General features: G+C 37.3%; 1 protein-coding gene across 2 annotated transcripts; it reads right to left on the reverse strand.

Moving 5' to 3' along the window:
- Positions 1 to 1,264: 1,264 nt before the first annotated feature.
- Positions 1,265 to 14,342, reverse strand: LOC139967917 (uncharacterized). 2 transcript variants are annotated; one of them, XM_071972133.1, is made up of 4 exons: positions 13,878 to 14,342; positions 7,561 to 7,844; positions 5,328 to 5,453; positions 1,265 to 4,999 (listed from the first exon to the last, which is right to left on the reverse strand). In XM_071972133.1, the coding sequence occupies exons 2-4, from the start codon at positions 7,810 to 7,812 to the stop codon at positions 4,793 to 4,795; spliced, it is 585 nt and encodes a 194-aa protein (XP_071828234.1). In that variant the 5' UTR covers positions 7,813 to 7,844; positions 13,878 to 14,342; the 3' UTR covers positions 1,265 to 4,792. The 2 variants fall into 2 exon arrangements, with proteins under 2 accessions (XP_071828234.1, XP_071828233.1); XM_071972132.1 differs by having other exon boundaries at positions 7,561 to 7,847; positions 13,878 to 14,335.
- Between the last annotated feature and the right edge of the window lie 2,467 nt (positions 14,343 to 16,809).

Below are 16,809 nucleotides of genomic sequence, written 5' to 3' on the forward strand. Positions count from 1 at the left end.
CAGCTAATCAGGTAAGATGTTATATTGTAGTATTGACTGTGTTGTCAAAGATCATCTGTACTATCAGCCCCAAATGTTTAGCATGCTAAACATTGCAAGAACTTTTAAGAATAACTTTCCCTTGATGTTCTGACACATTAGTTCCCGACTCTGGTTAGTGATAGAGCTGAAATGCCTCAATATTTGAAAACAGCAATGAAATTTTTCGCTAGAATGGCTTTCAAGCTCGTGTTCTAGCTACCAACTGAGCTAACCAGCCCATTAATATTTGACAACTCATAACCGCATATTAAATGTATGTCATAACTGTATCAAGTATATACTGTACAAATAACACCTTTGTCATCAAGATTGCCAAAAATTAGAGCTAATTTATTGTGAATACAACTTAGTTTAATAATAATAATACATTTATGTAGCACTAAATTCAACTCTGGAAGAGCAACGATCTAAAGTGTTTTACAAAAACAGTTATTATCACATATTAAGAAGAAGCCTGATTATAAAAGAAATGCCTATTATTTGGACCTAAAGCTTATGACAGAAGTCAATTTTTCTAATAGACAGACGGAGCGATTTCCAATGGACGGTACCAGGCGCGTAGCCAGGAATTTGCCAAGGGAGGGACGAAACTGTAGATTCGGCATTGCAAACTATCTAAGCTGAGCGTCACCATGGTTGGCGTGAAGCGTACAAGAAAATTTTGGCTGTAAATGCCTCCCAGATCGCTGGAAATGGCACTTCCCAGGCCTTGTAAGTTGCATTTTAGCATTTTCTCTTTTGAAAATACTAGCGATATCATAAAAACATTAAAAAATTTTTTTTTAAATATGCTCAAGGGGGGGCGGCTGCCCCCTTCGCCCCCCCCCTTGGCTACGCGCCTGGACGGTACCAAATTTGCAGAGAGAAAGATCGCCATAGGATCGTAGTTGCGAGAAAGATTTCTGTAGAATCGTGGTCGAGAGGACGATCGCTGTAGGATCGCAGTCGAGAGAATGATCTCCATAGGATTGCAGTCGAGAGAATGATCTCCATAGGATTGCAGTCGAGAGAACGATCGCCATAGGATCGCAGTCGAGAGAACGATCTCTCTAGGATCGTAGTCGAGAGAAAGATCTCTCTAGAACCGCAGTCCAGTATTTGGAACGACCAAACATGTTTGTCAGAACTACAGAGACGTCTAGATGGGGATGCAAGAGCTCCTTGACATAAGAATTTGAACTTCTTGGCTTCTTTCCCGAAATCAAACAACACAAGATGCCAGTTTCATAATGAACAATTTTTATTATCTTTGTGCATTATACAACAAGCTTATTGGAAGGTTAATATTAGGTTGGAATGGCCTTTATATACATCACACCTTATTAAAGGTTGTCATCAAATCTGCTAGCAAGTCAGATAACGGTCACCCATGCTGATATTTCCAACAACACATTTTGACTGCCTCTAACAAATAGTTGAGCACACAGATCCTCTAGGAGAGTACTCTTGTAAAATTCTAGCAATGTTTAGTGAGCTAACCTTCCAGGGCCAATGATGAGGTTTAATATGTTAATAACTGGCTAGTTAGAAGGCTATATAGTTTTGTGCATGAAGTTTGTAGCAATTTTCTTAGATACAATATTTACAAAAGCTTCTTTACTTATGGTTATCATCTTGATACAACATCTCACTTTTCCCTTGGGTTACTTCTTCTAACCAACAAAAAATATCATTTAGAGTGTTGTATGTTAAAAGGCATACAGCATATATACTACATTTCAACTTTATGTACAAATTCAAGCACAATGGTTTTACCTGTTTTACCTTGCAATAAAGCAAATCAATTAAGATAAAAACAATTGTCACATTAACAAAGCCAACTTCTACTAAAAACAGATATAACATATTATACTCATTTCATGAACAACCTCTCGAATTGCATTTTGATACTCCTCTTAATCCCGTCTAGTATACTTTATATTTTCCTCCATTGTCCTGGAGGAGGAAAGAGAGTCCATTACCAACCATTTTTCCACACATAATAAATTGACAATCATTTTGCACTGCAATATCTCATGAGGTATGCATATCCACACTAAAGAAACCTTCCAACTGAATACGATATATGACTTCTTTGGCATTTTACACCAAGCAGGGCAGCTACACACAGCCAAATAACATTCAGCAAGATAACTTTCCAGTTAAGTACTGTTTCATTTTTACTATCCAGCATCAGCAATTTTCTTATACTTTCACTCCTACTCACTCCTCTTCATATTCTTTTTGTTATTTTTTTTCCCCCGTCTTAAACACAAATCTCGTTGTCACACTGTGCATCCATTACAAAGTTCAAGCATTGACGATAATATTTAAAGATTGGTTTATATGAACTTATAATGATACAAGATTAAAAAAAATACTGATTGGTATCAAAGAAAATTTATAAATATAATCTGCTACTACATATGAAAATTAGAATTTGTAATAGTCCCAATAGAATTAAGCACAAAGACAGTGAAATTTGGCAAATATTTGTACATGACTTGTCCAATAATATACTTTCCATAATGCATTAATACTGAAATGACACATTAGAGCTATTCAAACCTTGCATGAAAATTCAAGTCCATAACGGTCGAGCCTGCCTATAGAAAAGCAGTTCTCAAATTCGCTCGAGCATTAATAGTTTGTTACTTGATACTGCTATTAGGATTGATCCTTGAGCGCATCTAATTAATTGACCAGCCACCATATAATTGTAAACACTTGGGCCCTAATTGCCACTACTTTCCTGTGTGAAGACAAATTTGGCTTGACCACTGAAATAGTGCACTGTGTTTAAACATGAATTTGTGTAGAGGAGCACTCAGTATTGCTAGCATTAGGAACTGGGGTAGATATTCGATCTCCCCTGTATTTTGCCACTAACAGGGGACTTGGGTGGTATATGCTATAGGTGGGGAAGACCATAATGCCCATGGGAGCAACAGAAATTTGTTATCTTGTGATTGGAGTATCTGTCATGTTACCAGAAGTGAGTTACACTTATTTTCTGGCATAATTACCTTAACTTGTACTTGTGCATTATGCCATACTCCTAAACTGGCCTGTGGTTATTCTGAAAATCTAGTAAAATAACTAAGTCGGGCTAACGTATTTCTTTGGTTGAAAAGTTGGGACACTGCATCCATCCATCCCTCCCTCCCTAAGGAATAATAAAACTTTTCGGTAGCCCCATAAGCTTGTGAGGCTAATACTATGGGGCCATCAACCATATTTTTTGTTGAAACATTATATCATGCTTCCAAAAGGTCACATACGGTATTGCTATGCATAGGTACAACTGCATGACTAGGTTTTCAGTTTGCGTAAGGTCAAAATTGATATTTTTTAATGCTGCAAATTAGACCTTTTTTAGAAAATCGAGACAATTAAGTCTGCCATTTGCAAAATTTATTCATTACAGAAAACGGATAATCGCCACTTTTGGGACGTGGGGTACTACAAGTTGGATGGTACCATCACAACGTCGCAAGAACTACAGTATTTTGCTTGAATTGAAGAGGAAAGCAACATCAGCAAAGTATGCCCTCACTCACAATAAATAACAACCATGTGTAGTTATGTCAATCACAACGTCACAAGAACTACGGTATGTTGCTTAAGAAGAAAGCAACATCAGCAAAGTATGCCTCACTCAATAAATTACAAACATCTGCAGTTATGTCAATCACATCATCACAAGAACTACTGTATGTTGCATAAGAGGAAAGCAACATCGGCAAAATATGCCCTCACTCAATAAATTACAAACATCTGCTGTTATGTCAATCACATCATCACAAGAACTGCAGTATGTTGCATAAGAGGAAAGCAACATCAGCAAAGTATGCCCTAACTCACAATAAATAACGAACAAGTGCAGTTATGTCAATCACAACGTCACAAGAACTAAGGTATGTTGCATAAGAGGAAAGCAACATTGGCAAAGTATGACCTCACTCACAATAAATAACAAGCAAGTGCAGTTATGTCATGTAAAATATAAATTATAACAAAATACCACCTGTAGGGCTCTTGTAACCTGTGCGTAATACAAGGATATCCAGTGTTGTTGCAGAAACAAGAAAAATATTATTAAACAACCTCATTTTAGGCTGAAAGTGCCTTTCATGCTATGACATGCCTAGCAAACCAGGCAGTATTTACCAGACTATAACTCTTCTCATATCCACCTTCTCCCCCTCAAAAAAAAAGGAAACCTTGACTAGCACACTTCCATATGACAGAGAGTCAAACCCACATCCCAACCCCCCCCCCCCCCCAATGCCAATCTACCCTCACTTCCTGTACTTTATCAGACCTCTTTCATGCTTCACTTTCATCTCCATTTTTTTCAACTCTTAACATTTACCACAAAGCCTGTCTGGTCTGTAAATATTGCCTTCTTTTTACTTTGTCCTAAACCAGTATTATGCATATCAATTTAAACCTGCACATACTGATGCCACATCACGACAGTACTAAATCTTTGTAATCCATAACTTTCCAAATCTAACAGATGAAGGTTCTGTTTACAGAACAAGTCTGTGTGCATGTTGAGTTGTTGACAATTGCAAAACTTTCTTTTGCTCATTCTTTTGCAAAAGGGCTAAAGTTCCTGCAGGTGAGAAATACATTTGTCATGAAAATGTGATGAAAATGAAAATCTAAATACGGAAAGCCTGCAAAGATTTAGGCCATCCTCAGTTTGTGCATGTTTATAATGGAATGCTTAATACAGCTTTATAGTTTCCATTGGGGTGTCCCTTTAAGTCGAACCACTTGGGAATGGTATTCTCCGACGTGGCTGGTAAAAGAAGGAGTCGTTACTGTCCGTTCCACTCCATCTGTGATATTCAGGACAGGATCCATAGTGGCTCGATGCTGCACCGGGAGGCAGAGTGGAATCACAGAAAACGCAAACCGTGTCATCAAATGTGTCAAGATTGAGGTCTTTTCCTGCACCTTCAGGCTCCTGGCGAATTATGACAGATTTAATTCAATTTGCAGTTTTTCAAAGCTAGCCCCTTTCAAAGTGAGGAACAGGTAGGACTATCATTAATTTTGTTATTTAATAAACTTTTGATGCCCAGAAAGTTCACAGGCACACAACAGGTGGTTATGTAAATTCCTTTAATAGCAAAACTATCCTCAATTATAAACTGACAAAGAATGCAAACTTTTTTTTAAATATTTGACCCTTGCAGACCGTTTAACATATATGCAGATGAGCATAAACGAATAATGATCTAAATATGAATATGCATATAGAATAATATGAATATATGAATATGAAATATAACCTGGTTTGCTTGCTCTGCTGCAGGATTTGCTTCGTTTATATCCTCATCCAGCAACCTGTCATCTTCCCCATCTAGCAGGAATGGTGCCAGATTTTGAAATTCCTCATGTGGTTCATCTTCAGGTAGCTGTGAATATGAAAAGGAAGTGATAACAATTGTGCAACTAGGGTAATTAAGAGAACCCTGCACGTCAAGCAATCAATTAAAACCGATCATATCACCTTAATAAAGCTATTAAATTGATCAGCTATTCAAGAAATTAGGCAGCTACTGTAATACCATTTTTCATTTTTCTCCTCCGACCCAATGTACACTTCTCTAAATAAAATACATAAAAGACTTTCTGTGCAGTATGTAGGCTACCCAATGCTTTTGTTGACTTCACAATAGTTTACTCTTGTTGACTCCACGATAGTTAACTTTTGTTGATCCCAAAATAGCTGATTTTTGTAACTTCCACAATAATCATTTCAGCTCTGTGTCACCGGGCTGTATGACAATGTACAAAAAGATAACACACAAACAAGATATGAGAGGCTACTTTACGATGTATTCACTTAGGCTTCACAGTCAGTAAACAGAACATGGTGAGTGATCAGTAGGATATGGGCTTCAATTCAAAAACAAATGATACTCATACTAAATTTATAAAGCACAAATTAACATGTACTTCAATGTTAGTAGACTAGGAGTAACATCAAACGAAATGTCCCAATTGCGAAGTACATTTGATTAAAGATATTTGAAAAATACTGATCAACCAAAATGATTATTTATATAGTAATTGGCAAACATATTAAACAAGATCAAGTAGTTTAGATAAAATGAGGATAGGTAACAACGTTGCAACTGATTGAATCACAAAATAACTTTCAGAAAGAAGGAAGTTCTCTTTGGCGAAACCATCATTAAAAAGAAATTGAAAAGAATTACACATGTATGTGAAATTCATAGTCGCAAAATTGCACCCACCTCAGTTACATAAACTACATGTTACAGCTTACTGGTAATTGTTTCTGGGGTCATAGGATGATTGGTGGTACAGTATTTATAAGCTTGAGTATTGTCCTTGGCAGGTCACAAGAAGACCATGGTCGGAGCATAAAATAGAATGGCGATGACATCAACATGATAGACCAGGGCAACAGCAATGAATAAGGCACAAAGTGGAACCAGAGAACTTGATGAGGAATTCGTTGTAACCGTACAGAACGTCAACTTTTAAAACACAGGATGGTCCATCTGAGGGGTCCAACAGCCAGGTGATGCGGAACTTCCGAATTGAGGAAACTGTTTAATTCGTCGGTGGGATTGATATGTTATGCAAAAGTAGAAAATAGAGGGTCTAGAATGGTAGAATTAAACTTTATGGCGAGTCCAAGATGGTAATAGATAGTGATGACAGAAGGTCGAGGTCCAGAGACTGATAGGTGGCATCGTCTCAATCACACACAAAACACACGTCGTTTGAGTTTGATGTATGAATGGAAAGGACATTTCCACTCATGGCACTGGCCAGTCAACTCGATACAGATTAAAAGTAGTCTGCCACTACATGTCCACCCAGAGTAACAGCGAGAAGGAATCAATCTTCTTGACAGCATTCAATCCCTTCAGCTGGGCGTAGCTCTCAAAAACGATGTCACCATCTGGCTGGAACCTCGTTTTCCAGTCCCAGAAAAAGTTTCCACAGGATGCTCTGATGATATTATATTTAATAGAATTGACAGAACCCGGATTCCCTTCAAATCATTATAATACAGAATTGCCCCGCACCTCCACCTAATTGTCACCGGGGGTTAGTTGACAATGTACCAAAGATAAGACGCAAACAAGATCGATATGGAAAGGTTACTTCACGATGTATTCACTATAAAGGCTTCACATGTGCAAGATGAGATGTAAAAGACCCCTAAACAGAGATGAACCACCTCTTATATACTTAACACTATGTAACAGGGCCACATGGCTGGAAAGGAAGTTACACTCCCATAACATATTTGGCAACTGGCCCCTGAGACAACCTGTCAACAAGGGAGGTTAAGTGATACATAAAGAAAACTATCAGGAGGATAGCGAGATGTCACAGACTGTAAATTACTTGGGAGTATCGATAACCAGTGAGGACTGACACAGGATGTGAAAATCACCCAATTGGATTGATAATTGCCAGTTTACTTCTTCACAACCAACACATAGTAAAGAAGTAGCAGTTGGCATATATAGTACTTACCAGTTCCATCTGAGGCTGGTTGATCTCATCTGCTTCTCCAAGGTTGTCGTATTGGCCTTGCTGAACGTCCTGAGGTTCCTGAAACATGTGTCGATGGTAGAGAGCCAACCTCACCCTCTGCAGATCTTCCTGATCAGCTCTGTTTGAAGGCTGTTTCAATCTTTCATTCTCCATTTGCAGAGTCACGATTCTCTCCTGGGCCATTATCAGTTCCTCTCTCAAGCGTGAGACATCTTCACCACCATGCGCCATGTTCTGTTTCTCTTTTTAGCTTGATGTCTTCTCTTCTATGACGAACGAGAACAAACACAAACTTACTAGTAAATTCATGGATCATTTTCATTTTCAGATGGGTACTATATGGTTCTTTTCTTTAGTGGGGTATTAAAGTGTTTCATGTCATCAGCCAATACCATAATAGTTATGCCCACATGTGCCAGCTAGTAACCAACAACTGTATACCACGTTTGGATATATAATCTGATTTAAGGTTGTGGAGTTATTTTGCAATTTTCCCATTTTGGTCCATCCCAAAGAAACTGGGTCCGATCAAATTTTGCGCATAAATGGTCCCAAAACTACTGGGCCTAGACAGAGTGGCTCAAAAATATATTTGCCCCCAAAAATTGAACCCGACAAAAATGTGGGCCAAATGGTCCCAAATATAATGGGCCCCACCAATTCAGGACCAAAGAATGTGTCCCAAAATGCATTTGAGGTGGAAATAAAATTTGTACCCACCCGGCCTTAAAATGGGCCCCGAATTTGGGGGGGCGCAGATGGTCCCAAAAGATTTAGGCCTACATGTACCAGCTATTAACCAACAACTGTATAAACCAAGTTTGACTACAATACGACATTCAAATGTAAAGAATTTCACGTTTGACACCATGACCTCATTAATATTCATTAGGTCAGCGTGAGTAATCACAGACCCAAGCAAGTGTCCCTGACACACACACACACATGTACCCACACACAAACCTGACTGAATAGGTTCCTTTACTTCCACAAAAGGAACCAGAACCAGTTTAGTTAGGAGAACAGTAAACTATTGGCTGGCTTGTTCACATTGAATGTAATTGCAGCTGAAATAAAAGCTTTTTGTGCAGAAACAAATTCACAGGCGGAGTGTATAGCCTAGTGGTTAACGCCGGCGTCTCCCAGTCATGAGATCCCCGGTTCGATTCCCCGCCGACAGCAATGTGTGTCGTCTGGCAAGGGTGTTGTTCAATAACAACTTCCTGACATGGACGTTAAATGGATGTGTGCCGAGAGATTGGCTTCGGTCAGCTTGCGAGTCTACAAGCCTCCATGGCTTCTTTCGCGAGTTCCTGCTTGCGGGAAGATCACATATACATACATACATACATACATACATACATACATACATACATACATACATACATACATACATACATACATACATACATACATACATACATACATACATACATACATACATACATACATACATACATACATACATACATACATACATACATACATACATACATACATACATACATACATACTATCAAGATTCACCATCACCATATACTGTATATGAAACTGAACCAACTTTTCATTCTAACTCTGGATAAACTAAATTACTAAAAATAGTTTTGTAAATTTCTTTTCAGCAGTAAAAGAAAGGGACACAGTTGCAATTTTAAAGATAATTTTTGATAGATTGAATGTTTAGGGACAATTATGAATCCATGAAAGAAGACCTGTGCAAAATTGTAAAGAAATTGCTCATTTTACCTGTTTACACTCCTTTGAGCTAATTGCAATCAAATATTTTTGGCATGCTTTGATGTTAATTTATGATTTAAACTCCCTCATCGCATTTCATAAACATCAAAACTGTCCCAAAATATGACATGATGCTTCACAAAATAAAAGGAAAACAAAATGCTAATTTCAACAATGTCAAATTCCCAAGAAAATTAAGAAAAAATATTCATTTTACTTCACAATGCAACAAATGATTCATTCGATCAAACACACATTGCAAACAAAACAAGCATACAAAAAAAATCACAGATGTACATCCAGTGTGCAATCTTTTAACCTTTTAGTCAAGCCTCCACTTGGCTTCTGGCCAACCAGCAATAGGAGGGATTTACAAGTGTTTTGCTAAAACTTAAGAATCGACAAATCCCAGTCACCAAAATTTTATTAAAATTACGACAGTCAATGAAATTCATTGGAGGAAATGCTCGCTGGCAGCTACCATTGTCTCCTAGCAGTAATCTGGCAATGGGCCAATCCGCAAGCAAATGGGAAATCCTGTCACACATGATGAGCACACAGAAAGAATCAATAACAACAGAGGGGATTATACTTATATACTTTATATGGAAGTTTTTGAGTGGTTTATAACAGAAAACTACGCAGTTTGGAGTTTTTCAAGCCTGTGAAATCATGTTTTAGCTGTTTGTTTGGATTTTTAAATGTGCAGAAGAACTTTGTGATTGCAATCAATATTTCTAGATATATGTACCTGTAATGTTTGGGTCTCTGACACCAAACTGACATTTACTAGTTGCTCAAGATAATCAATCAAAGACAAAGAGATGGAGAGTGTAGCTGGATTGGTGTTTATTCAATAATTAATTAATTATTATTCTAATACCACTCCGGCTTACTGCTAAGATACAATGTGACCCACTCATGAGAGGCATGCAAGAAGAACAAAAGGCTTCAAATGAGGATGATGCAAGTAGTTATTCCTGGCTGTTAGGACTTGCTGTAAACTTTGACATGTCCTTGGTACTTAGACATTGAAATTTAGGGATGACAATGCACAACTTAAGTTGACAAAATTTTGTCAATCCACAATAACACCAAACAATAACACCAAACAATCATACCAAACAATGACACCAAACAATAACACCAAACAATCATACCAAACAATAACACCAAACAAGGAACTAGTTCTTTTTACAAATGGACTTCCATTGATCTCTGTCTAGGTGATTGCAACATAACCACCAGAAGGTCACTTTCTCGAACAAAATTTAGGGAGATACTGTAACTAAATCCTCACTTCAAAGTCTATTCAAACTACCTGTATTATGTAATGATTAAAAGATTGATTAGGAGATAACATCATGCGCAATTTGAAGTGAATGGTGTGCCTCAAACTTTCTTTTGTTTTGTTTTTATAACCTACAACCAAACCCTTCTCCTCCCTCCCTATACAGTAGTACCTCACATACGTTATGACGACCTACACATATCTTAAACTTCTAAGCAGGTAAAGGCTAGAATTCTGGAAGTCAGTATTTGCAGATGTGACAGTACTGTACCTAGTATCGCAAACTTAACAGGTGTACATCTGTAAACAATATTAAAAGGAAAGTAGGAATAGCACATACAAAACTGTACAGTGAAATTTATTTATATGCATATATTCAATATTTCATTCTTTATAGCTACAGTACCATCGACATCTATATTTATATTTTGTATAAATCTTTCCAAACTCTTTTATCAAATCTACAAATTAAAATTTACAAATTTTTCCACAAAATCATTGTTGACAGAAACCAAATTCTATAGATTGACTAGGAGCAGGCAGGCAGGCACACACAGCTTACTGTATAGTTACTATCTATTCAAAACACCAAACAACAACAAATACTAGGGGTTTACACCCTTTCTGGCTGATTGCCAAAGTTTGACTACCTTGTCTGGTTTGTAGACAAACAAAGATTAACCATGTGAAGGTCACTTTCTGGATAAATTTTGTGTTATTGAAAAGATACCATGTAGTTAAAAATAGCATGCAATCTCTCTCAAATTTATTCATGGGCAATTCTATTAACAACAGAATCTTGATATAGATGATAATGTAATGATATTACTGGATACTATGATTGGCTATACCTGACACACCTATTTATGAAAAACAAATAGTGCTAATTTGATAATATTAGTCTGAAAATTAACAATACACATATGAGTAGGCCTATTATGCATATCCTGCATATATCACTCAGGAATTCACAACAAACCAAGTTCACTGACTGGCCTACAGTAGCAAAGTGTGACTCATGGTAATAAAATTAGTAATTTAGCCAAATTTAGTACCATATATGCAAATAATCTTTTGTTGACTAATAGTTAGGGACTAAACAATTGCTGAAAAGTGGAAGTGGTGCAAGATGTGAATTTTGTCGTAGAAAATAAAGTATCTATCCATGATATTTAGCAATGCCATCCTTGACTTGCATCAGTCTGTGGTACAGTAAATAATACTATATTTATATATGGACACTAAGTTTAGCTACTTTGTTACTTCTTCCTACAAAAGGAATGCTGCAGTCTATTGACACACATACAGTAAGGTCTTAGTAAGTTTTCTGTTATAAAGGCTAACCAAGTTTTCTGGTATTTAACTAAGTAAGAAAAGTAACTTTTGAACAAGCGTGCGAACAATCAGTTCTTAAGACTTCCTGTCGATTGAATCCACCACACATAACAAATATATTTCATCTTAAAGAAACTCATACCATGAACTCATGAACTCATAACATGAACAGGCCTCATACCATGAACAACCAATTGAACACAAAACTTAATGTGAAGTTCTTCCATTAATGTAAAAATGTCGATCAAAGCAAAACACATTTAAGCTAAAACTAGGGCAATCTGATATACTGTAGATGTGGCTATTTTACCTGACTTTGTCTATAGATATGTGTGACGTTAATGTTACTGGCTATATTTAACACCTTATTTTACTCGAAGAAACCAAAAGTTTTATCGCAGTCATGTACTTATTCAACCAACAACTTCAGTGAAACTTTGGCTTAAAATTAGAACTTTGTAATGATGCAAGTTATAAGTAGCTCATCACAACACAATGTTTAAAATCATCTCCCAAGTCTTGCCATACAGAACATCCAGTATTTATGTGTCAAGGACCTCCTGGGTGGTTGGGAAGTCTGGTGGTGACATCCATGGGGGAGGAAGGGGGGGGTTGAGAGAGGTACACCATATGGCAAGACAAGACTGAACTGAATTTTGATCTATAAAAGTTAGTATTTTGTTCCCCACTAGCAAGCTCTCTCAAAGAGCTCTTGATGAATAAACTTCCCCAGGGAAAATTTATCAAAAGATACACAGATTTTTTTGGATATGAAAATCTTAGATTTCATGTGCGAACCACTTTCTTAATTGGTCCTGCACACAAACTTTTACCAGGTTTCTAACCCTCAATTTCATGGAGGTTAATTGGAGGGTTAAAATTACAAATAAGCTAGTGCATATGGTTGAAGGGCCGAAACTGTGAATGAACCAGTGGATATCACTACATATGAGTAAATAAGTATTTCAAGAAGTGAAGAAGACTAGGAAGGCTTTGATCCTATTTTCATACCAAAACAATGCAGTAATTAAGAGCTATTGCTTGAATAAATCTAACAGCAATTGTGAAGTGGACTATATTTATAGAAAGGTTAATAACTGGAACACAGACAAAAATAACACAACATGCAACCATGTATATACTACCCATCATTAATTTGTGAGGTATTACATGTATAATTACAGTTTCAAATTATCTAATGAATAGAATGCTGTAATTGTCATTTGATTACAGTATAACTTGAATATTGTAACTGCTGTGGACTAACTTAGTGTAGTCGTCCTTTCATCACAGAAACCAACACGATGAAGGTGGCAGTTCAATGCTATATCTTAAGTTAGAGCAGTGGTAACACATGCAACGATAAATATTGCAAATCATGTGACGAGCATAGTCCAATATCCTTGCATATCTACTAGCAGGAGCTCAAGACGCAAGCAGCATATGTTGGTGACTGGATGCTTGCTCAGTCTGCACCTCCACTGAATTTGTGCTACAAACTATGTTAACATACTGGGTTTCAGCCTGTAAAAAGTAGGGTTACCATTATAACCCACAGTCAGGGGGGGGGCAGCCGCCCCCCCTTGAGCATAATTTTTTTTTTTTGTTAATGTTTTTATGATATCGCTAGTATTTTCAAAAGAGAAAATGCTAAGATGCAACTTACAAGGCCTGGGAAGTGCCTTTTCCAGCGATCTGGGAGGCATTCTAAGCCAAAATTTTCTTGTACGCTTCGCGCCAATCATGGTGGCGCTACGCTTAGATAGTATACAGTTTCGCCCCTCCCTTGGCAAATTCCTGGCTACACGCCTGCCCACAGTTAAGGTAATAAGGATACAATATACTTATGACCTTCCTAGGCAATAGATATATAAGTACCATTAAACTTTTATCAGAAGGAATTAATATATACGATATTTAAAAACAAACATACCTCAGATCCTATTGATGATAAGTTTGCTGCAGGAATGTATTATTGTCGTTGTGTTCTGCTGTATTGTTTTTATGTTTATGTCCGTGCATGTGTGTCCCGGCCAACGGCGACTGGAGTTGACTGTCAATTACCACTTACGTAGTATTATTGCACGCCGATGGAGACCTTACTTTTAGGCTGAGATTTGTCTGCGAATTGTACACTATAACGAAGCGAAGATTGTTACTTATATACACTCTCAGCGTAGCAGTTGCCTTAAATGACGTCCTCAACGATACTTATCATTAGGTTATTGCTGTCGTATGAACGAATTGAAGGTCTATGACTCTGTGTTGCAATATTAACAACTTCGATCCTTCTTGTTACTAGTAGTAGTGCAGTAAAAGTACATAATTTACAAATCAGCTACTAGACATGTGCAGTTCATGTGGCTAGTAAATGGCCATTTCAAGTAAATAAACAAAGCACCGAACCGGGGAATCCCTACTTGTCATATGACTGGTTGCAATGATAACGGCTATGGCAGGCCCTGTGGGACAAATATACCATATTATATCTGAATATCTACACGTACTAATTCGAATATGTATGTATGTATTTTAGATCCTCATGCAAGCAGGGACTTGCGAAGAAGCCATCATTGGCTTATCAAAGCCGCAAGCTGACCGAAGTCAGTCTCTTACATTCGTATTTAACGTCCATGATGATGAATTGTCAATTGGCAGCAACTCTGTAACTGAAATCAAAATCAAAACTCGAACTCGGGACCTTATGATTGAAAGGCACCGGCCTTTATATAAATATACCCGTATATACCCGGCCTCTATATACCCGTAAAGTTTTCCCGTATATACCCTTAATATACCCGGCCTTTATAAATATACCCGTATTAATTCGATAATATACGCATATTAATTGGAATACATACGCAAAATAAATCAGCCAATCATATTGGTAGGAATATATAAAAGTATTGATTCGAGTATATACGCGTATTAATGCGAACATAATACGCGTATTAATTCAAATGTATCAGCTGATTTAATACGTGTATATATTCAAATCAATTAGCCTATATATTCCATTTAATACCTGCTCATGTGATTGCTTGATGTTATACGTGTATTTATTCGATTTAATTAGGGAGTGTTAGCTCAGTGGTTAACGCCGGTGCCTTTCAATCATAAGGTCCCAAGTTCGAGTCACTCCCAGATTAATTTATGTCGTCCAGTTACAGAGTTGTTGACAATTAACAATTCATAATTATGGAAGTTAAATATGAATGTAAGAGACTGACTTCGGTCAGCTTGCGGCTTTGATAAGCCTATGAGGCTTCTTCGCGAGTTCCTGCTTGCAGGAGGATCTAATATATATACATACATACATACATACATAATACACGTACATATTCGAATCAATACTTGTGTATGGTATATTTGTCCCTCGGGGTCTACCATAATCGGCAGCGCAATTTGGGTCATTGTCAACAGTTCGACATAAAGAGATGTACATACGGCTTTGGTTGTTACACAGTTACAAGATGTGAAACCGGCCAAACTTCTGTGATTCCTTAGGTATCTCAAATACTGATGCCATTATCCCGTTTTGGATCATGTCCCATACGTCACCGGTCGGTATATTGTCATATTCAGTCATATCGCAAACTTTTACTGTTATACTAAAAGATGGAGATGTATAACGAATTTGCATATTGATTGATTGCCATGCCAGTGACTTGTAGAACGGAAGCGAATCGAGTAAAGGTGAGGGTGATAGAAAACCTGGGATATTGTACGTGCTATACTCTTATGAACCCCTTTACTTATCGATGTTCTCTTATCGACCGATTAGAATTGGTAGTTCCATTCCAAAGGATGGCCTCAGTCATAAAATTATATTTAATTTGTTGTAGACACTGTTAATTGTGCGGGTTGTGTTTTATGACGCTTTCAATTTGGGAGACTGATTTTTTTCTTTAAACATCTGAGGTTCATCAAATAAAATCGTCCTTAAAATAAAAGAAGGTACGTGAAATGAATACACATATAGTGACAGTTCACGAAAGTTGTATCGGGAACCACGTGCTATCTATAATTTCTCGAATTAATAGCGTTTTACAAGTCCGTAATAGTAGGATATAAGAAGAGTCCTTATACAAATCGATACAGACATTGCAGTGCCTTGCATCAGATCGTCGCGGTTGACACCAGGGACGTAGCCAGGGGGGAGCAGGGGGAGCGACCGCTCCCCCCCCCCCTTTCAGTGTCGATTTTTTTTTTAAACTCTCGTTTTTTTTAACATGGTATTTTGTCAGTGCTCTTTTGATCTTGAATACTCGTCAGCTCCGTTAACTCGATTGTAATTGTAGTAACATACACGCCTACTGATTTAACTACTTACTTAGTTTGGCAGATGCAATTAGCTAAATTTAGCTTATAGCCAATTACAAGCCTACAGTTGGCCACATATTGCCTACCTAACCGCACTCTATGGAATGTCACGAACTGTATGCACAACAACGTCGACAACGTTCGTTCAATGAGTCGTCCTAAGTTGTTGCACGAACAGCATGTTATGAAGCTAAGCTAGCAATCGTACGTGATACGCATGCACTTCCTATAAATAATTATAACACTGCTAATACACTGCGATAACGATATTTGTTTTTAGGCCACTGCATATCTGGCTGTATTACAAAATATGAAAGTTTATATTGTCCATCAGTTAAGTTCATCAAATGTATTAAAGTCCAGACATTGGACAATAAACAAGAATCATCCTACTGGAAACTTGTAAAAGAGCACTATGTTTGTCTTTCTGATATTCTATGTAAAAGAACATGTAAAAGAATTTAAACAGGAAACAAAATCTGCTGATAATGATATCATATGATCAGGGCGTAACCAGTATGTAGCACGATAGTTTCATTCAA

The sequence above is a fragment of the Apostichopus japonicus genome, chromosome 5, assembly GCF_037975245.1.
Source record: "Apostichopus japonicus isolate 1M-3 chromosome 5, ASM3797524v1, whole genome shotgun sequence".
Classification (NCBI taxonomy): domain Eukaryota; kingdom Metazoa; phylum Echinodermata; class Holothuroidea; order Aspidochirotida; family Stichopodidae; genus Apostichopus; species Apostichopus japonicus.

What these genes read in the sequence shown, in the direction of transcription:
- LOC139967917 (XM_071972133.1), bottom strand. Translation starts at nt 7,812, where the DNA reads ATGGCGCATGGTGGTGAAGATGTCTCACGCTTGAGAGAGGAACTGATA. An exon ending in ACCAGCCTCAGATGGAACTG is followed by an intron (nt 5,454 to 7,560) that starts GTAAGTACTATA and finishes TCATATTCACAG; the next exon opens with CTACCTGAAGATGAACCACA. An exon ending in CAGCAGAGCAAGCAAACCAG is followed by an intron (nt 5,000 to 5,327) that starts GTTATATTTCAT and finishes ATAATTCGCCAG; the next exon opens with GAGCCTGAAGGTGCAGGAAA.